Source organism: Panthera leo, chromosome B4, assembly GCF_018350215.1.
Source record: "Panthera leo isolate Ple1 chromosome B4, P.leo_Ple1_pat1.1, whole genome shotgun sequence".
In the NCBI taxonomy this organism is placed as follows: Eukaryota; Metazoa; Chordata; class Mammalia; order Carnivora; family Felidae; genus Panthera; species Panthera leo.
In genome coordinates, this window is record NC_056685.1 from 60,628,278 (window position 1) to 60,650,254 (window position 21,977).

General features: G+C 34.5%; 1 protein-coding gene across 2 annotated transcripts in view; it reads left to right on the forward strand.

Moving 5' to 3' along the window:
- Positions 1–21,977, forward strand: part of MRPS35 (mitochondrial ribosomal protein S35) — a 47,391-nt gene that overhangs the window by 4,810 nt on the left and 20,604 nt on the right. For both annotated transcript variants that reach the window (XM_042946148.1, XM_042946149.1), the window contains 5 exons: positions 814–981; positions 3,663–3,723; positions 11,281–11,420; positions 20,083–20,192; positions 21,908–21,977. In XM_042946148.1, the coding sequence (XP_042802082.1) occupies positions 814–981; positions 3,663–3,723; positions 11,281–11,420; positions 20,083–20,192; positions 21,908–21,977 (549 nt within the window). The remainder of the gene's footprint in view (positions 1–813; positions 982–3,662; positions 3,724–11,280; positions 11,421–20,082; positions 20,193–21,907) is intronic.

Consider the following 21,977-nt stretch of genomic DNA (forward strand, 5'->3'; position numbering starts at 1 on the left):
AGGTAGTCACCAGCCTACTGTGGTTCAGCTTACGATTTTTCAACTTTATGGTGGTGGAAACCAGTACGCATTCAGTAGAAACTGTACTTGGAATTTTGAATTTTGATCTTTTCCTGGACTAGCATTACATGGTACGAAACTTTAGTTTCACAGCAGTGACAGTGAGCCATAGCTCCCAGTCAGCCACACAGTCATGAGCATAAGTAACCAATACCCTAAACAACTATTCTGTACCCATATAACCATTCTTTTTTTTCACTTGCAGTACAGTATTCAATATGTTATATGACATATTCAACACTTTATTATCAAATAGGCTTTGTGTTAGGTGATTTTACCCAAATGTAGGCTTAAGTGTTCTGAGCACATTTAAAGGAGGCTACACTAAGCTTGCTCAGTATGTCAGGTGTATTGACGCATTTTTGACTTAGAGTATTTTCAACTTAGGATGGGTTTATCAGGACATTAACCCATTGTAAGTTGAGGAAGATCTGTATTTCAAAATACATTGTTACTCTTTCACAAACAAAATGTAAAAAGTTTGCTAAAAGTCTGAGTAAATCCATAGAAATAAATTTTTAGTAAAGGACATGTGTGCTATTCAAGGGGATCCTTCCCAGAGGGTTTGCAGAAACAAAGCAAAAATATTAGATAGGTTTGGTGTTTTTACATTTGAATAGCGGCAGCTTTGTGCAAGGTCAGATTTTATGAAGGTTGCTATTCTGCTTATGTTTCTCTTGATTTCAGTTTTTTTGCTCTGAGATTAAAGATCATGTTCATATTTAAAATATGTAACTATTTTATATTCCTTAGGCATTACCTCCTAGGACAGAGAAAATGACTGTTGACCTGGACTGGCCTAGTGTTTATCCTGTTGCAGCACCATTTAAACCCTCTGCTGTACCTCTTCCTGTTCGAATGGGTTATCCAGTAAAAAGGGGGGTGCCCATGGCAAAGGAGGGAAATCTAGAACTTTTAAAGGTAAGATAAGTTACTGTTTTATTGGCTAACTTTTATATCTAAATAAATGCTGATCCTCTTCCCGTGCCTACCCTGCCTTGTACTTCAAGGTTCTGTAGCAGCTTATTGTGTTTTAGTTGAATTTTTTTTTTTCAGTTTTTAATGGATGATATATTCTGATTATCCATGGTAAAAAAGATTCAAAGAATCCTAGGCATTTAAGAATATAATTAATTGGTCCAGTGGCTTCCCTTTTGGCTTCTTCTTCTCTATTATATCTTTTTGGTTTTGTATCTTTCAAGTGGAACTAAGGAAAGTGAAATAACCTAATTTGAGAATGAGAATTGGGGTCTGAAATCTACTTTTTTTTTTTTTAATGTTTATTATTTTGAGAGAGAGAGAGAGAGAGAGAGACAGGGCGCAAGTGGGGGAGGAGCAAAGAGAGAGGGAGACACAGAATCTGAAGCAGGCTCTAGGCTCTGAGCTGTCAGCACAGAGCCCGACGCAGGGCTCAAACTCACAGATCATGAGATCCTGACCTGAGCCAAAGTCGGACACTTAACCGACTGAGCCACCCAGGCGCCCCTGAAATCTTTTAAGAGAGAGATTTTAAAACTTTTCTATCCAGAAAGGTAAAATATTATTTAATATTGTTATAGTCCTTAAACTTCTTTATTTCTTGAAGCAAAATACATCATATTAAATGCTTCAGTTGGTAGCATCTGTAATGATTTATGAACTGTAAGCTTTTTTAAAGAAAATATGAATATGCTTAGCCTGAGAATGCATATCTTAGATGGTTCCTGTTATATACAGTAGTCATTGGTGAACTGTGTTTTCCACTATATGAGAGTCTTTTTCTTCTTTTTTTTTTTGTTTTTAAGTGAAGTATAGTTGACACGCCATGTTACATTAGTCTCAGGTGTACAACATAGTGATTCCACAATCTGTGTGTTACACTGTGCTCACCACAACTGTAGCTGCCATCTGTTACCATACAACACTGTTAAAATACTATTGAGTATATTTCTGTGCTCTTTTAGCCCTATGACTTACTTATTCCATAGTGGAAGCCTGTCTCCCCCACCCCCCTTCACCTGTTTCTCTTATCCTTCCATGCCCCTTCCCTCTGGCAACCATCAGTTCTCTGTATTTATGGGTCTGTTTCTGCTTTTTGTTTTGTTCTTTAGATTCCACATATAAGTGAAATCATATGGTATTTATCTTTTTCTGGCCTATTTCACTTAGCATATATATGAGAATCTTGAAAAAAAAAATTTGCTGAAAGGTGATGATAAAAAAATGAGATGGTACAATGGAGGAGTTGTCTCCTGGTAGAGATGAGTAAATGAAACTTGGAAATGTGAATGTTACAAGACATGTAAAAAAAACAGACATTGAGGAAACTAATCTTTTCTTCAAGTGAAAGAAAAGAACTTAGTTTAAAGAAAAGGCCTTTGGAAAATACCCCTAGGTGAGAGAGGCTAGGAATATATCTGTAATAATGCTAATGGTGGTGAATGATATTTTAATAAACATAAAAATCCAAACATTTAATGTATGCCATCCTTTTTAAGAATCAACTATATAGGGATGTCTGGGTAGCTTAGTTGGTTAAGTATCTGACTCTTGATTTCTGCTCAGGTCATAACCTCACGATATGTGAATTTGAGCCCCACAGAGCCTGCTTGAGATTGTCTCTCTGTCTCTCTCTCTGCCTCTCCCCTGCTGTCTCTTTAGCATGCATGCATGTGTGTGCGCTCTCTCAAAATAAATAAATGAACTATAGTTATAAAAAAGAATCAACGATATATATTATTAGTCCAGTGATGTGATGTATTCCTAGGGGGTGCTATTGGGTAAGCTTAGTAACCAAGCTAATATATGCAGAGTACATGAAGCAGTGCCAATATAAATTCTATGGACATATTAGCTATTTTTATACTTCTATGATTTTGAGAGACTATATTTTCATTTTTAAACAATAGAGGTATAGAAAATAAAGTCACCTACCCCATAATTTCCATTTTCAGTGTCTATTTTCTCTTAATTAAAATAAACATTTCTGATCAGCGCTCAAGATTCCAAGCATAATATTTGGAGTAAATTTCTACTTGTTCAAATTTTCTGTCCAAATGAGTTTCTTTAAAACTAAATTTTCTCTTCAGATGCTTAACATTATTCAAGAAATAGGGTAGGAAATCTTAATTATTTATTTGAAGGATTCATATCTTTGGTCTTTCCTAAATTACCATTGGCCCTGTGAATGAGCTCCTAATATATATCATCATAAATGTATACCATATTTCATTTACTGTAAAGACTTGCTAGCTTCATTTATTCAGTTTATAAAATGTTAAGTACAAAGTGGAAAATATAGCACCATGCTGTGTATTCCAGGGGAATTTGGATGATTAAACAATAATGTGTGTCCTTAAATCCTTTCAATTTTATAAGGAAAATATGTAGATCTATAGATTATGGCAGGAAGAGTACTATAAAAACAGCATTTATTTTTTCCCACTATCATCATCATAAGATACATCATGAATCTATATTTCAAGGAATAGAATTAATATTATAAAAACTAGGTTTTATTTATTACAAAGTTTGTTGGGCTTAGGATTTAGTATTAGGAAAACATTGTCTTTATGTTTTTGAGACATTAGGCTAATTTATCTTTTAAATTTCTCCACTTTTAGATCCCCAATTTTTTGCATTTGACACCTGTAGCAATTAAAAAGCACTGTGAAGCTCTTAAAGGTAAGTGATTGTTTTAGTATATGAAGTTAATACTGACTTTGAATAAAATAATCTCATTTCTAATGATAAAAGAGTTTATCAAGAGAATACAACATCCGTAAATGTTTATGCACCTAAAATAGTAGCACCTAAATATATAAAGCAAGTATTAACAGAACTGAAGGGAGAAACAGATAGCAGTACAACAGTAGAGGACTCCAATAGAGAGGACTCTATTTCAACAATAGATAGGTCATCCAGACAGAAAAATCAGTAAAGAAACACTGGATGTAAGCTATATATTAGACCAGATGTGTTTAACAGACGTTTACAGAATTTGATCCAACAGAAGCAGAATACACACATTCTTCTCAAGCACACAGGAAACATTCTCCAGGATAGATCACGTGGTAGGCCGCAAGACAAGTTGTAACAAATTTTAAAATATTGAAGTCACATTAGGCATCTTCTCTGACTACCCTGGAATAAAACTGGAAATCTATAACAAGAAGAAAACTGGAAAATTCACAAATATATGGAAATTGAACAACATGCCCCTAAACAACCATTGGTTCAAAGAAGAAATCAAAAGAAAAATTTTAAAAATCTTGAGACAAATGAAAATGGAAACAGAACATACCCAAACTGTCGGGATGTAACAAAAGCATTTCTAAAACGGAAGCTGATAGCATGCATTAAGAAAGAAAGAGAGATCCCAAATACACAACCTAATATATACCTCAAGGAACCAGAAAAAGATCTAAGCCCAAAGGTAGTAGAAAGAAGGGACTAAAGATTAGAATCGAAGTACAGACTAAAAAGGGAAGAAAAAAGGTCAGTGAAACTAAGAGCTGGTGTTTTGAAGAGATAAACAACATATACAAACCTTTAACGAGACACACCAAGAAAAAAGAGGACTCAAATAAATTGCAAATGAAAGGAGACATTACAATTGATATCTCAGAAACATAAAGGATCATAAGGACTACTGTGAACAATTACTTGCCAACTAATTTGACAACCTAGAAGAAATGGATAAATTTCTAGAAACATACAATCTGCCAAGACTGAATCATGAAGAAAGAGGAAATGTGAACAGACTAATTACTAGTAAGGAGATTGAATCGGTGATCAAGAACCTCCCAACATGGGGCACCTGGGTGACTCAGTCTGTTAAATGTCCAACTCTGATTTTGGCTCAGGTCATGGTCTCATAGTTCGTGAAGTTGAGCCCCACGTTGGGCTCTGTACTGACAGTATGGAGCCTGCTTGGGATTCTGTCTCTCCCTCTCTCATGGCCCTTTCCCTGTGCTCATGCACTCTCTCAAATAAATAAAAACATTAGAGAAAAAAAAAAAAAAAGAAATCAACAAAAAAAAGTCCAGGATTAGGTGGCTTTACTGGTAATTCTAATCATTTAAAGAGGTAATACCAGTACTTCTCAAGTTCTTCCAAAAAAAAGAAGAGGAGGGAACACTTCCAAATTCATTTTATGAGGCCAACATTACCCTGATAACCAAAAGAAGACAAGGATACTACAAGAAAAGTATCATAGGCCAACATCCTTGATTAACATAGAAAAATCCTCACCAAAATATTACCAAACCAAATTCAACAGTACATTAAAAGGATTGTGTCTGACCAAGTGAGATTTATTTCAGGGATGCAAGGATGGTTCAACATACTCAAAAATCAAGCAATGTAATATGTATCCCATTAACAAAACAAAATGGGAAGAAACATAGGCAGTAAGCTGCTTGACATGGGTCTTCAATTTTTGGATTCGATACCAATAGCAAAGACAAAAGTAAAAACAAGTGGGACTATATCAAACTAAAAAGCTACTGCACAGTGAAGAAAACCTTTGACAAAATATAAATGCAACCTACAGAATGGGAGAAAATGTTTGCAAACCTCAGGTCAGAGGTTTATATCCCCCCAAAATAAAGAACTTCTATAATTCAATAGCAAACCAGACAATCCAATTAAAAATGTAAGCAGTGGATTTGAAGAATTAATATTGTTAAAATGTCCATACTACCCAAAAGAAACTACAGATTCAATATAATCCCTATCAAAATACCAACAACATTTTTCAAGAGGTAGAACAAAGAATCCTAAAATTTATATGGAACCACAAAAGGCTCTGACTAACCAAAGCAATCTTGAGAAAGACCAAAGCTGGAGGTATCACAGTCTCAAGATTTCAAGATATACTATAAGCTGTAGTAATCAATACAGTATGATATTGGCACAAAAATAGACACATAGATCAATGGAACAAGATAGCCCAGAAATAAGCCCATGCTTATATTATATGGTCAGTTCATCTGGAGGCAAGAATTATGCAATGGGGAAAAGACAATCTCCTCAATAAATGGTGCTGGGAAAACTAGACAACTACATGCAGAAGAATGAAACTGGACCACTTTCTTACGCCATACAAAAAAATTAACTCAGAATGGGTTAAAGATGTAAATGTAGACCTGAAACCATAAAATTCTTTAAAGAAAACATAGGCAATTGTGTCTTGGACATTGACCTTAGCAATATGTTTCTCAATAGGTCTCCTCAAGAAGGGAAATAAAGTTAAAATAAACTGTTGAGACCACCAAAATAAAAAGCTTTTGCTCAATGAAGGAAACATCAACAAATTGAAAAGGCAGCCTTACTGAATGGGAGAAGGTGTTTACAAATGATATATCTGATGAAAGGTTAATGTGCAAAATATATGAAGAACTTACATAACACCAAAATAGCCCAAATAATTTGATTAAAAAATGGGCAGAGGACTTGAATAGACATCTTTCCAAGAAAGACCTACACATCATCAGTGGGCACAGGAAAAGATGCTCAGCATCACTAATCACGGAAATGCAAATCACAACCACTAGGAGCTACCTTTCACCTGCTAGAAATGGCTGTCATCAAGAAGGCAAGAGATAACAAGTGTTGGTGAGGATGTGGAGAAAAGGGAAACCCTTTTGTACTGTTGATTAGGAATGTAAATTGGTACAGCCTCTATGGAGTACAGTATGGAGTTTGCTTTAAAAATTAAAATTAGAACTACCATGTGATCCAGCAATCACACTTCTGGGTAAATATCAAAAGAAATGAAAACATGGTGTTGAAGAGCTATCCGCACTCCCATGTTTGCTGCAGCATTATTTACAACAGCCAAGAAATGGAAACACTCTAAGTTGTTGATTGGATAAAGAAGTGGTGTGTGTGTAATAGTATTTAATTGTGAGGGAAGGACTTCTGCTGTTTGTGACAACATAGATGGACCTTGAAGGCATTATGCTAAATGAAATAAGACAAAGACAGTTAGTGTATGATTTTACTTACATGTGAAATGTGAAAAAGCTGAACTCAGAAATAGTAGGGACTGAGAGGTGGGGGATAAAAGGGAGACATTGGTGAAAGAATACAAACTTCTGGTTTTATGGTAAGTTCTGGGGATCTAATGTACAAAATAGTGATTATAGTTATTAATACTGTATTATATAATGAAAAGTTGCTAGGAGAGTAGATCTTAAATATTCTTAGCACAAAAATGATAATTACATGATACAGGTATTAGCTAGTGTTACGATTGTAATTATTTTGCAATATATATAGGTGTATCTAATCAACACATTATATATCTTACACAATGTTTTATGTCGCTTATATCTCAATAAAGATGGAAGAAAATCTCATTTTTAATATACTAAATAGCCTTATATTCTGAGTCATTGCTAATTTTTCCTTTTTTTACAAAAATTTTCAAGTTGTTTTCAGTGAAGACGTCAAATCTGCAAATTCCTTCCTTCCTCCATTTCCTTCCTTCCTTCCTTCCTTCCTTCCTTCCTTCCTTCCTTCCTTTTCTTTTTTCTTTTCTTTCCTTTCCTTCCTCTCCTCTCCTCTCCTCTCCTCTCCTCTCCTCTCCTCTCCTCTCCTCTCCTCTCCTTTCCTTTCCTTAAACAACTCTACAAGTGTCTATAAATAATAAATAGAACCAGAAATCATAGTCCTTGCTCAAATAGGTTAGGGACTTACTGTTGCATTATAGGCAGTGCATACATGAAAAGACTGAAGAAAATATTACAGTGTTGCCAATGGATATGAATCAGTATAATCCAAACTGAAGATAATGTAGAAGGATGCTGAGTCAGTGGAGTCAGTAATCAGATACTTTGCAGAGTAAGAACTTAGTAAGTGATATATAGATGTGGTAACATCAAGTAGTAGAAAAGCTGATGATAAAGAGCAATAGTCTTATATTTCTTCTTTCCCATCTGGGCCCTCATTTCAGAAGTGTTCTCTTTTAATCATTGTTTAGATCTGGTAATTACTTGCTGAGAGTGTATTTACTTATTTTTCTGTATATTCTCTCTACATAATGTTCATTATATATTCTCTCTATTACATATATATGGTTGTATAATACAGTAGCATATGCATATTTTGTATATATATACATAAGACAGAGGTAATCACTAGAACATGGTTATATCTCCAGTTCTAAATTTATTTGAACAATAATTTGAACAATTAATTTGAACGATATTTATTGATTCCTAGATTGAAATAGATTTCACTTACTCTCCTTCCCACATGCATGGAGGTAAAGGCAAAAAAAAATTGTTTTTCATAGTTTTATGCATGTTTTCATAATGTATACATATTCTGATTTAGTTTCTGATGTAGTTTGCATTGGACTACATACAGAATAAGCACATTTGAATTGTTTTAGGTTTATACCTGTTAGTGATTGGTTGTGTAGTTTAATTCAAGTGTTCGTACCTTCAGATGAATCTTAAATTCATGTTCATTAAAAAGGAGATGTATAAATACTCAATACACTTGTTAAGACTTTCAGGAACGAAAGTGAAATCTAAAAACTCCTCACAGGCAGCCTGATAATGCTGGAAGGAGAAATAGTATAATGATCATGGTTATGATGAAATTGGAGCTTTTGGAAGGGCCTTTTATTCAAAAAAGTAAGAAGAGATAAAGAAGTCTTAAGAAGTAGGAATAATGGCTTTACTCTTGAAGTGAGGGAAGAAAAATCTCTCCTGTGCCCTTTCATTTATGTGGTCTTCTCTTTTGGGATGTTAGGGTACATTTCTATCCTAGATTGTATGTTTCTATTTTCATTAGTGCCTGGTGATAGAGTGATACTGATTACTTTTCCAAATTTGTGCTCTGTTTGGGACAAGGCATATATCACTTTTTGATCCTTTGTAAGGCCAGTTAAGGCATATATTACACTGTGATAAAACTCATTTTTCTCCTTTTTAAACATTTTTAAATGTGAATTTCTAATCTAGAAACTGATTTTTAATGAAGTATTTCTAAAATACTTCATAATTCTTAAAGACTTTCATAAGCACATTCAGAAGAGTAGCATTGTATTTTAAGTATTTAGGTGCTTTAATCTTTCTTTAATTTTGTCTTTACATTTTTGCCAGCTTCTAGATTTAGATTGTATCTTCCAAATAACTCAAAGGCTTTTTAAGTATTTCTTCTCAATTTTCTTTCAAAGTAGGTCAGTTCAGATTTTATATCTAACTTGCAAGTGGAAAATCTGAAGCACAGGAAACTTAGGTAATTTACCAAAACTTTTAATAATCAGTGGCAGAAGCTAAGTAAAAACCAAGGTCTTCCGAAGTCTAGTCTATTGCTCTACCTATCAGATGAATAGGGGTCTATTATGTACTTTCCAGTTGGCTATGTTTTTTAGACATATAATCCGGTAATTTAAAAGTTGTAATTATCATCTGGTTATTGAAATGTCTTATTCAAAGTTATAAAAAATAAAGGACTCAGTACAAACCCAAGAACTCATAAAATCCTCCAAACTAGTCTCTTATAAAGTGCTTGGCAGTGTTGCATCTTACAGTGCAGAATGTTGGAAGGAGTCCATGATGGGAATGAAATTTAACTTTAGTAATCATGCTCTTTTCATGTTATTTAAATGTCAGAATGCTTTTAATTGCAGAGGTACTTCTTTCCCCTCAAAGTGTCTCAGTATTGCTCTCTTAAGTAGGGTGTTTAGGGAATGGTGTGAGCTATACTTAATTTGCTAACATATATTTAGTTGCAGAGCTTGGAGAGTCTCTGTAACCCACAGTGACATTTTGCTGACTGATATTAAAGCCTAAATGGGAGCTAAATATAGTACCTGCTATAAGAAAATTGTTAACTCTGGGAAATGTTATTGACAAAGTACTTTTTACTGTCCCTTAAATCATCATATGGAAGAGTTCCCATGTGTCCCTGTGATTGTGACCAGCCTTTCCTACAGTTGTGCTTTTTGGAGAAAGCACAGACCATGAGGTCTAATGTGTTTGACCTCAGAAACTGATTACTTCGAGATATTCTTAGAATGAGGTTGTTTGGGGCTCCTGGGTGGCTCAGTTGGTTAAGCATCTGAGTCTTGATTTTGGCTCAGCTCATGATCTCACAGTTTGTGGGATCGAGCCCCGTGTTGGGCTCAGTGCTTGGCAGCACAGAGCCTGCTTGGGATTCTCTCTCCCTCTCTCTACCCTTCCCCCCTTACATACTCTGTCACTTAGAATAAATAAACTTAAAAAAAAAAAATGAGTGAAATTTCCATTGAAGGGAACCTGATGGTGTCTGAAGTTTTCATCTCAAGCTGAGAGCCCTCTACCACACTAACTTTATAGGAATAGGGCAAAATGAAATCAGCTACCTACTTACAGAGTCCCTTGATATGGATAGCTGCAGGAGGCTGTGAGCTCTTTTCCTTTTAAGTCCCCATCCCTACATTTGAGGCCTGAGTGTATGCCTCTGTGCCATGGAGATAGATGGTGTGGTGTTCTTGTTCACAGTGCTTGGAACTTTATTTTGTAGCCCCGTTCTAGAGCCAGTCCCACCTCTCCTCTAGGCTAGCCATCTTGCCTGAATATGAGGACAAGTCTCTTCCTCTTTCCATTTAGCCCCATTGGCACAGAAGGCACATAGAAGAAGCATGAATTACCGTTAAGGATCTATCTAAGAATGTCTTAGGCATTTGTACCTGTTTCAGTTTGAGGCCCTATTCAACTCAGTTTCTGAAAGAATATAGACCATATCTCAGTTTCTTCTAAGAGCTTTTTCAGAGCTTCTTTCAGTTGCCTTCAGTTGACCCTTAGTAACTTTCATTTGGGAATGAATTACTAACTAGTAACTACTAATTACTAATCACTCAAAAACAATAATGCTCTGAGCACTATGAACTCTTTGCTTTTAGTTAGTGAGGAGGAATTAAACTGTCCCATAGGAGGCATTGGCAAAGCTATAATAAACTTACATAAAGTCATAGTTCTTTTTTAACCAAACTTACTGCTCCCTACCAGACCTGAACTATCTAAATCATTCCTTTGATTACATTCCCTAATTAGGGTTCGTCTAAGAAGAAAAGGGATGAGGAATGATGATGTGTTTGTACAGTGCAGAAGACAATCTGTTCTTTCATTCTATGTAACCAGAGAGTCCTCTCCCTCAATAATTTGATTTTGTCTGGTAGCATACATTGTAATGAGAAGTTGCTTGCAAAACTTTACTTGAGATAATTTTTTTAATTCTCAGATTTCTGCACTGAATGGCCAGCTGCACTAGACAGTGATGAGAAATGTGAGAAGCATTTTCCCATTGAAATTGACACAGCTGATTATGTTTCGGCAGGACCATCTATTAGAAACCCCAAAGCACGAGTAGTAACTTTAAGGGTAAGAAATATTTTTTTAAAAATAAGAATTATTATAATACATTATTGCAAAGTAGCGTTTTGTATGTGTGATTGAAAACTCGTACATATTTATCATAGAAGATTTGGAAAATATGCAAGTGTTTTATAGTGTTATAAAATTGCCTATAATTCTACCACTTACAGATAACCACCATTAACTATTGGAATTCATTTTAGTATATATACAGTCAACCTTTATGTGTGTTAATAGGATGATATTATTTTGATTAGTTATCTGTTTGTTTGTTTTTTTAATGTTTATTTATTTTTGAGAGAAAGAGCATGAGTGGGGAAGGGTCAGAGAGAAAGGGAGACACAGAATCTGAAGCATGCTCCAGGCTCTGAGCAGCTGTCAGCCCAGAGCCCAACCTGGAGCTCAAACTCATGAACCGTGAGATCATGACCTGAGCTGAAGTCAGATGCTTAACCAACTGAGCCACCCAGGCACCCCTCTGTTCTTTTTTATTTAGCAATATGGATTAACATTTTTCCAGAGTTTTTAAACATTTTTAAATTTTTTTTATTGGAGTATATTTGACATTACATTATTGTATTAGTTTTAGGTATACAGCCTAATGACAATTATATACATTACAAAATACTCACTATGATAAGTATAGTTCCCATCTGTCACCATAAAAAGTATTATCATAATAATATGATATTAATATCATAATATCATAATAATAATAATATGCTTCAGTAATCTGAAGCAGGCTCCAGGCTCTGAGCTGTCAGCACAGAGCCCAACACGGGGCTTGAACTCACAGCTCATGATCTGAGCTGAGTGTGTGATGCTTAACAGACTGAGCCACCCAGGTACCCTTGTCTTTATTTTTAATGGCTGCATAGGATAACATGTAAATCAAGATCTGTTTTGTGCCAAGAAAGTGTTTGAGGCTGGGGGTACAATGTTGATCAATTCAGACATAGTCCTTTTCCTGAAACTGAAGTGGGAGGTACAAACGAATTATTCAATAACATAGATCTACCATATTTAAGTTATCCATATTATGGGATATTTAGACTTTCTCACAATATTCTTTATTAGAACAATGTAATGACTATCCTTAGAGATTAGTATTTGTGTATATTCCTAACTATGTTCCTGGGATAACTTCCTGAAAGGAGAACTGTCAGGTCAAAGGATGTAGATCCTTTGAAGTTTATATATATATATATATATACACACACACACACACACACACACACACACACACACACACATATACACATAGTAAAAATTTTTTTTTAATTATACATTGTAAAATCCCTGCAGGAAATGTAAACACACACACACACACACACACACACAACACAAAAAACAAGCAGACTGTGAGAAAGCCTATTTTCCTGGACCTTCACCAACCTAGATATTATTATTACCTAGCCATTTAATAGTAAATATATATATCTCATTTTTAAAATTTGTATGTATTTGAATTCTAATGAGAGTGAGAATTTATTACTTTGCAAATTGCTTTTTTTTTTTTGGTCATTTGACCATTTTGATGTTGTATTGATTACTTGTATACTTATTTTTTCTTTTTAGTACCAGCTTTATTGAGATATAATTGACATACTATAAAATTCATCCTCTTAAATGTACAATTCAGTGGTTTTTAGTATTTTCACAGAGTTATACAGCCATCACCACTGCCTCACTCCAGAAATTTTTATCACCATAAAAAGAAACTCCGTATTCATTATCAGTCACTCCCCTTTCTTCCTTCTCTTAACCATCCCCAAGCCCCTGTGAACTACTAATCTGTGTTTTGTGTCTGGATTTGCCTATTTTTGACATTTCATATGAATGAATCATACAACATGTATTCTTTTCCTTAGTATAATTTTTTCAGTGTTCATCTGTTGTAGCATGTATCAGTTCTTCATTCATTTTTATAGTCAAATATTTTATGGACAATAACCTATTTTATTTACCCATCCATTAGTTGGTAAACATTGGGGTTTCCATTTTTTTGCCATTATGAATAATGCTGCTGTGAATGTTCATGTACAGGTTTTTGTATGGACTTGTGTTTTCAGTTCTCTTGGGTATATACCTAGGAATGAATTGCTAGGTCATATGGTAATTACATGTTTAACATTTTGAGGAACTGCCAAGCTGTTTTCCAAAGTGGCTGCACAATGTTACAGTTTCACCAGCAGTGTTTGAGGGTTCCAGTTTCTCCACATCCTCATCAATGATTGCTATTGGTGGTCTTTCTAATGGGCAGGAAGCGGTAGCTCATTGTGGTTTGGGTGTACATTTTCCTAATGACTAATGATGTGGAGCATCTTTTCATGTACACATTGACCGTTAGTATATCTTTTTGAAGAAATGTCTGGTCAAATCCTTTGCCCATTTTTTAATTGAGTAATTTGTCTTTTTCTTGTTTGATTGTTTATAATGTCACTTAAATCTTTTTAAATCTAGAACAGCCTAGGACCTCACTACTCCTATCCCCACCTGCCCTCTCATGACAATGACTTATTAAAAAGACAGATATTTTGAAGGCACCTGGTTGGCTTAGTCAGTTGAGCATCCACTTTGGCTCTGGTCATGATCTTGCAGTTTGTGGGTTCAAGCCCCACATCGCTGTTGTCAGCACAAAACCTGCTTCAGATCCTTTGTCCCCTGCTCTCTGCCCCTCCCCTGCTTGTACTTTCTCAAAAAACAAACAAACAAAAAAAAAGTTAAAGGCAACTATTTAAAAAATTAAAAGACAGATATTTTGTCATATAGTGTTTCCTTTCCTACTTTCTGAATTTGTCTGAATGTGTCCTGATGTCATTTACCTTATTTCTTTACCTTCTGTATTTCTTATGAACTGGAAGTTAGATTTAAGGAACTGATTATAGTGAAGTATTTTTAACAGTAATTGATAGATGGTGTTATGTATTTTATAATGTGTTACATGAGTAGGCATGTAAAGTCTGGTTGCCTCATTCTCAGTATGCTGAGACTGACCACTTGTTTTAAAGGCTAGCAACCTGATCATTCCGTTGCAAAATTTTTTGGGGCTTTTTTTGTTTGTTTGTTTTGGCTTTTTTCTTTTTTTAGTAATCTTTATACCCAATGTGAGACTTGAACTCACAACCCCGAGGTCGAGAGTCACATGCTCTACTGACTGAGCCAGCAAGCCGTCCCCATTGTGAAGTTTTTTTTTATTGTTGTTGTTTTGCTGTTCCCTTGAACAGGGAATCTGTAGGTGGGTACATTCAGTAACTTTTGATCAAGTAAAATCATTGTTCTTTTTGATGTTCAAAGTATAGCCTAACTTTGGTGGGAATTCTTATAAATTCGTTCCTATGTCTTTTTGTTACAATCCTATTAGCATTAGAAAATTTCTTTGCATTCTGGTGCAAGATGGCCCAGGTTCACTTTATGTTTTCCTTATCCGAGACCTGGAATCAGCCTCTGTGTCTCCATGGTGCCCTAATACCTGTTAGTGGTCATTGATATATAATAAGAGACCAAATTCTGAATGCTATGAATTTTTAGTTCACTCTTTCAGAGATTTCTCAGGAAATAAATGATAAACAATAGTGGTTTTAATTCCCCTTTCTAAATATCTATAGCTTGTTTTTTCTTTTTGTGTTTTTCATTCGATAAAATTTCTAAAATAATGTTTATGTAGTCCCGTATCCTGTTCTATACTTCAATGGGTGTGCTTCTGGTGTTTAGCCTCTAAGTATAAATTGTAATTCTGTTTGAGATAATAGCCTCTATTATGTTAATGGTGTGTCCTGTTCCTATCGCATTTTTGGAATGATCTCCTTTGAATCGTGGTAATTGTTAGGTTTTCAATTACTGAAGCATTTCTGAACCCTGATGATTGCTTAGTACACCATTCTATTACTTTACTGCAGATTTGCTTTCTTAGCATTTTATTTAGGATCCTTTGTCCTAATCTCATGTTGGAGAAACCTTAAATCCCTGCTCTTACTCATCAGGAGCATTCTACCTACCATCGCAGTTCCAGTGTCTTGCTGGAGTAACTTCTAAGTTAGTATTTGAAACCACTGTTAGTTTCCTCTGCTAAAAGAATCTTAATCCACATGGTATTTTTTTCTCATGGGGCGGTTAGCTGATGGTTTTGTTTGTTTTGTTTTGTTTTGAACTAGAAAAGTTTTAGGTTTACGAAAATGTTTCAAAATAGTTCACAGAATTCCCCTGTATTTCACACCAAATTTCTCCTGATACAACATCTTGTATTACTATGATACATTTATTACAACTAGTGAGTCAATACTGATACATTATTAATTAAAGTTCATACTTTATTCAGATTTCCTCAGGCACCTCTTTCCTGTGGTGGTTTCTCAGAATTTCCTTGTTTTGGTGACCTTGAGAGTTTTGAGAAGTACCAGTTATGTATTTTGTGGAATGTCCTTCACTTTAGATATGTTTGGTGTTTTTCTTATGCTTAGACTAGTTTGTATTTGGGGGAGAAAACCTCACAAGTAAAGTGCCACTCTCATCACATCATAGCAAGAGTAGAGGCTCCCAACATGATGTTAACTAATGATGAAGGCTTGATCACCTGGTTAAGGTACTGTTTGCAAGTTTTCTTCACTATAAAAGTACTCTTTTTCCCTCCTTTCCATACTGTACTCTTCAGATGGAAGTCGCTATGCATAGCCCACACTTCTGGGATTGATAGTTATGCTTCACCTCAAGGGAGAAATAGCACATAAGTTGTTTGTAATTCTTCTATGTAGGAGATTTGTCCGTTCTCATTCATTTATTTATTTTTTCAGTCATTTATTTATATCAGGATTACTTATTTTAGCATTTGGGTTATGATCCAATAATACATTATATATTTTGATGCTCAGATTGTTCCAGCTTTGGCCATTGGTAGCTCTTCTGGTTGGCTGCTCTGTTACTTTGCCATGCCCCATCATTTGTTTCTTGAATACTTTTTATTTTTTGGCACCACAAAATGCTCCCGGCTTATCTTATGTATTCCCTATCCTTGTCCTGGAATCAGCTATTTTTCTGGGGAGCCCTGACTAATGTACTTTTGAATCATCTGTTCTGGAGGATGACTGCCCACTTTTTTAAGATGCCTTCCAGGACCTCAAAAAATTAGTTTTATATTCCTTGTAATCTGTATTTTAAATCATAATATTCCAAGTTTACTACAAAAATATGTTGACAGTCTCTGCAACCATTTTGACACTATAGGATAACAAATAGACAAACTCAAATTTCTAGAAAATTTTCAGGGATGCATCAGTGTTTGATTTGTAATTTTCTTTCTTTGCTGGGTTTTAGTATCAGGATTGTGCCATCTTTATAAAGTAAATTCATGAAGCTTGTCAGCCTTTTTTTATTCCATAGAACAGTTTAGATGTAGAGCAATATATTTATATATTTAGATTGAAAATATTTAAAGTCACAAAGGGCAAAATAGCATGTTTACTGTATAAATTTTAGAAAATCTATATAAACAAAAGGGAGGAAAAAAAAAACCTTAAAATTCTGCTCGGCTGACATCATTCTGCTAGTTAATAGAAAGTACCTAGGCTGGCCCAGATGGTCGAGCATGTGACTCTTGATCTTGGGGTTGTGTGTTCGAGCCCCACATTGGATGTAGAGATTACCTAAAAATAAAATTTTTAAAAAAGTACCTGGGGAGTAATAATATCTGATACATTTTTAATAACTTAGTAAACGTTGCCTCTTTTTATTAATAATGATAACAGTAACAGCCAACTGTTGTTGGACTCTGTCAGGAAACCTACATTTTGCTTTACCTTTTGTGGGCCTTACTCTTCCGTACCAGAATAAACATCCAATTCCCTACTGGTTCTAAGTTTGCATAATATATTTTACATAAACATACTCTCATCGCTTTATTTGAAGTATACATAGGATACCGCTTATGATATCAGGTACCATCCTCTTGTTTCCTTTTCGTCCTTATGCTGCCATGTGATACCTTTGTCACTTCCTTGTATTCCTTTCCCCTGACTCAATGTTTGCTCCTGTGAACTCTTTTCTGTCTACCCACTGACTGTTGAAACTCAGTGGTGATGTCCTGAACGGTGTCATGTAGTCTAGGGTGAAAGCAGGTAAAACAGTGGGACTAAAGCATGTGCATTCCAGCATGATGTAAAGCAATATTGTGAAGGTGATCAAATAGCACAAAGTGTTATATAGAGAGAGATACATTTTTAAATTCAGAGAAAGATGGTATCATTTTTCTTGATAGTCATAAAAGTAGTTCAGAATTTAAAAAATATTTGTGTAGGACTTAACTTTAAAAGTGCTTTTTTTTTTCTATTTATTCTCATTTATTTCCTGGCAAAATTCTGAGTCCTTTCTATTTTGTAAATGAAGAAATAGTAAGAACAAATGATTTAAGTTCACTTAGCAAGTAAGTAGCAAATCTAGAAATCAAACCCAATTCTTGTCCTCTGTGTATTACCAGAGTTCTTTAACTGCACTATACTTGTAAATATGTAAATAGAGAAGGTATTTTACACAATTAGATATTTCTCAATTTATGTAGCTCTTAAATATGGGCATTTGAAAATACATATAACCATCATCTCCTATGATTTGAAATGTCAACATGGCTTTTGGATAATGTTAATAGTACAGTATTGATTGTTTAAAATATAGCAACTTGAAAAAGAAAAGTCCAGGGATTCTTTTGAATTTTGGAAAAGAATGACAGTGCCACTCAGCTGCAGTGTCGGAAAATAGTAGTCCAGGTTAAAGACTGCAGTTTTGCAATCCCTTTAAGTGCTAGCAGGTGGCGCGAGTGTACCACAGAGCTTTCTGAAATCCTGATGAGTTTCTGGCATAAACTCTAAAATAATTTTTGAACATTAAAATGTTAATGTGAACATACGTTTTAAAGCAGTTATAATAATCAGTGTTGCCGTGTTTTTGACTACTTCTTACATAAAAAGCTAGAACACTTAAATTTTTTAAATGGTACATTTTAAAATTTATTAGTAAACATGATAACATTGAAGGGATTTTTAAAAGGAAAAAATGATTCCATTCTCACTATCCTAATGCAAGGACAATTCATTTCTTTCTTGTATTGTATCTGTATGCATGCGTATGTACAAATATTTTCATAATTATAATGTAGATTCATTTTATGATTTTCTTATAAGTAAGTCTTATTGTTAACAGTCAGAATTATCATAAAATTTCTTATTTTATCCATCAAGCTGATAACTTGGTTGTTGATACATGTTGTTTCCCAGGAACTGTGGTAATTTGAGCAGCCTAGGCCCAGAGAACCATTCTCTTGGGTTGATACTTAATAGTCAGTGTTTTTCCTGCATATGTTCCTTAAAAGTGTGTTTTTTAAATTTATTTTCTATATTTTCTGTAGTTCAAATAAAAATTCGAAGTGTTCTTTTTTTCATTTATGTGTTGTTTCAGCAAATACACATTATATGCTTTTTAAGTGCCAGGCTGTCGCCTAGTGGGAAAAATGGAAAAATAAATAAGCTCTTATGCTATGATGCCTTGAGGGAAGTGCAGGGTTATTGAAGCCAGAGAGAAGTGGGTGTGATTTTAAAATCTTATTTAGCTTTTTTCTTCCTCATACAGTATGGCTCTTTCTTAGTCTTAATGCTCTCCATGGAAAAACGGTCTGTGTTTTACCTCATTTAACGGTATTCTAGTGTCTAACCTATTTTCCTGTGTCAAGACTATTCATATCTTAGATATCTTCAGCCCATATCATAATTCTCTGCAAATTAAAAAGTGTGTTCATTTAGTCCAGCATTTCCCAAAAGGTGTTTTGAGGAAGACTGATTCCATGAACTGTCTGTCCTCCCTTGAAAAGTAGAATATGAAGGAAAAAAGAAAAGAAAAGAAAACCAGAATATGAGATATGAGAAAAGAGGTCAAATAAATTTGGGAATCATTACATGAGAAATTTTCATCTTGAAATTTCAAAATGCTCATTAGTGTGTTACCTCCTCTAAGAAATCCTTCTATAAAGAACCCAATTTAACTCAGCATTTCCCAAATGTATTAAACAGAAATAGCCTTTTTAAAGAAATAATTCTTAGCAGCTTCTGGGACTAGTATTAACATTTTGAGAAATGTTGAGCTGGATTATTTCAAATGTCTTGATCCTCTTGAATGCTGTATTCCAGCCTTCATGAGGTGTCTGTACCTTTTAAGATAGATGACCCTAAACTAGTTGCAGTGATACAGGTCTCATAATTACATGGTAGAAATATCTTAAAGCCCTTTTGTTTTATCCCTTTATTCCTATATTCCAGCTTAACTAACACTAATGGAGTTTAATACCGTTAGTGCTAATCATAAACTGTAATAAACTGTAATTTCATTTATTTAAGAGTCTTGTTATTGGGTTCTTTCAGGAAAGGTGCTAATGCCCAGAACTTTCAAAGAACTCCAGCTTACTCCCCCTCTCTTTTTTTTCCATGAGTAAGATTGGGCTTCTTAATGCATAATGCTTAATACTGCAGTTGTTAACCTGTATAGACAAGAGTGCAGGGTTGAGAATGTTTCTTTTTGGTTGGTTTAATGTTACTATAAATAATCTTGCTGCTGGTTTTTTTTTTTTTTTTTCATTAAACAAAGTATATGAAACAACTTTTTTCAAATAACTTTTTCTTGTATTCTTAAGGTTAAACTTTCCAGTCTGAATTTAGATGATCACGCAAAGAAGAAACTTATTAAACTTGTGGGAGAGCGGTACTGCAAGACCACAGATGTGCTTACCATCAGGACAGACAGGTACAGAAAGAAGAGTTCAGCACATTGGTCAGATGGGTTTATTGTCTTCCAGTTCCCCAGCAGTCCTTTTCTTAAGAAATGACACTGCAAATCAAGGTAGCCTTTTATGTCAACTTGTATTAATGTATTAGGTCAGAGAAGTTGTCTAATTCATGTGTGTAATGTCTTCACTAGCCTGCTCTTGCCATTCTCTTTCGGTACATGGAGCGGCTTGCCTAACTGCCTCGTTGAATTATCGTTGTTATTTTTCAATCTTGATTTTAATATAGCCATGTGTATAAGACTCAGTGGAGATGTTTGAAGAAAACAAAAGTATGATTTGCTAATTTAGGCTTAAACGGGTTTTTACAAAGCCACAGATTTTACAGTTCGAAATTTAAATTATTAAATATGGAAATTTAATTTGCCTAGGCAGTCTTGTACATAAGCAGAATTTCAGTGAATTGCTTTCATAAAAGCAGTATTAAGTTTACCTCATATGAATTTATAAATTAGGTCATAGGGTCATCTGAGGTGAAGGATTGTTGGTATGTTTTCACAAAAGGGTTGTTTAATTTCTGTCTTATATTTGGCTGTTTCTAAAGTATGCCCAAATCTAAAGACCTGCCTTTAGAGAAAAACAAGTGGAAAGATATCTTCTCTCACTTCCTATTCCAGTTTCAAAGCATTTTAAGGTGTCGATATCAGTTAGGCTTTATATCCTGCTTCTTCGTGGTGGGAAGAAGTAGCATGACATGCACAAGTGATGGTAGCAGTGTGGGCTGGCCAGACCTTGGGAGCCCTGGTTCCACATTGTTACTGTATGGGGGAAGCATAGATTTCAATGTCAGTGATACTCTTTTTTCACTATCTTTGGAAAACGTAAAATAACGTTGAGTTTTGGGGTTATGCAACTTGAAAATACCTTTAAAATGTTACTCTTTGAAATTCCATAAGTACCTGGTAATTTTTTTCCCCTAAGTTAACAAGTGTGTCAGTGTGTCTATATGTTTTATGGTAACAACTGTTTAGAGGATTATTAAACTTAAGTATACAATAAGAGAATACCATTAAAGTCACTTGTCATAGGATGGTTTTGTTTTATATTTAAAAAAAATTAGAAGTATTGATTTTCCGTTCTATATTATTTTATTAATCTAAGAGCTAAACTTGCCCTCTCACACTTACGTAGAAGATTTACCTAATATTAGGTTATTAATTCCAATTTAAATATAACATTAGCAATACGACATCGGTTAGTGTAGGTCATTTTCTTAAAAGTTGGCTCTGGAGAAATTGAGATGAACATTTAGATTAGCATCTGTCATCAATCTATCTCTGTTTTTAAAATGAACTCCGTAGATGTGCTCACGCTATCCTGCAGACTCAGCCCTGATGTTAGGAAGGGCACTTGGATTGGATGCAATCATAGTAAAAATAGTGTAAAACTATTACCAGATACAAATAACTCCATTAATGATGAAAGCAAAGAGAAATAAAAATAAATACATACAAAATAAATCAAAATAACACTAGTTTTCAATAACCTTAGGTAACCACCAACATGGACTATTTTTGTTCTAAGAACAGAATTTTCCTAAAGGTAGGATATTCCCTAAAGATAGGGAATACCTGAATATAAGTTATCCTTTGTGTTTAGTATTTGTATATCTTGCAAATTATTGTATGTACTGAGTTTTCAAAACTTTTGCTTCCTCCCTCTCTTTCTCTTAAAGGTGCCCTTTGAAGAGACAGAATTACGATTATGCAATATATCTGCTAACAGTTTTATACCACGAGTCTTGG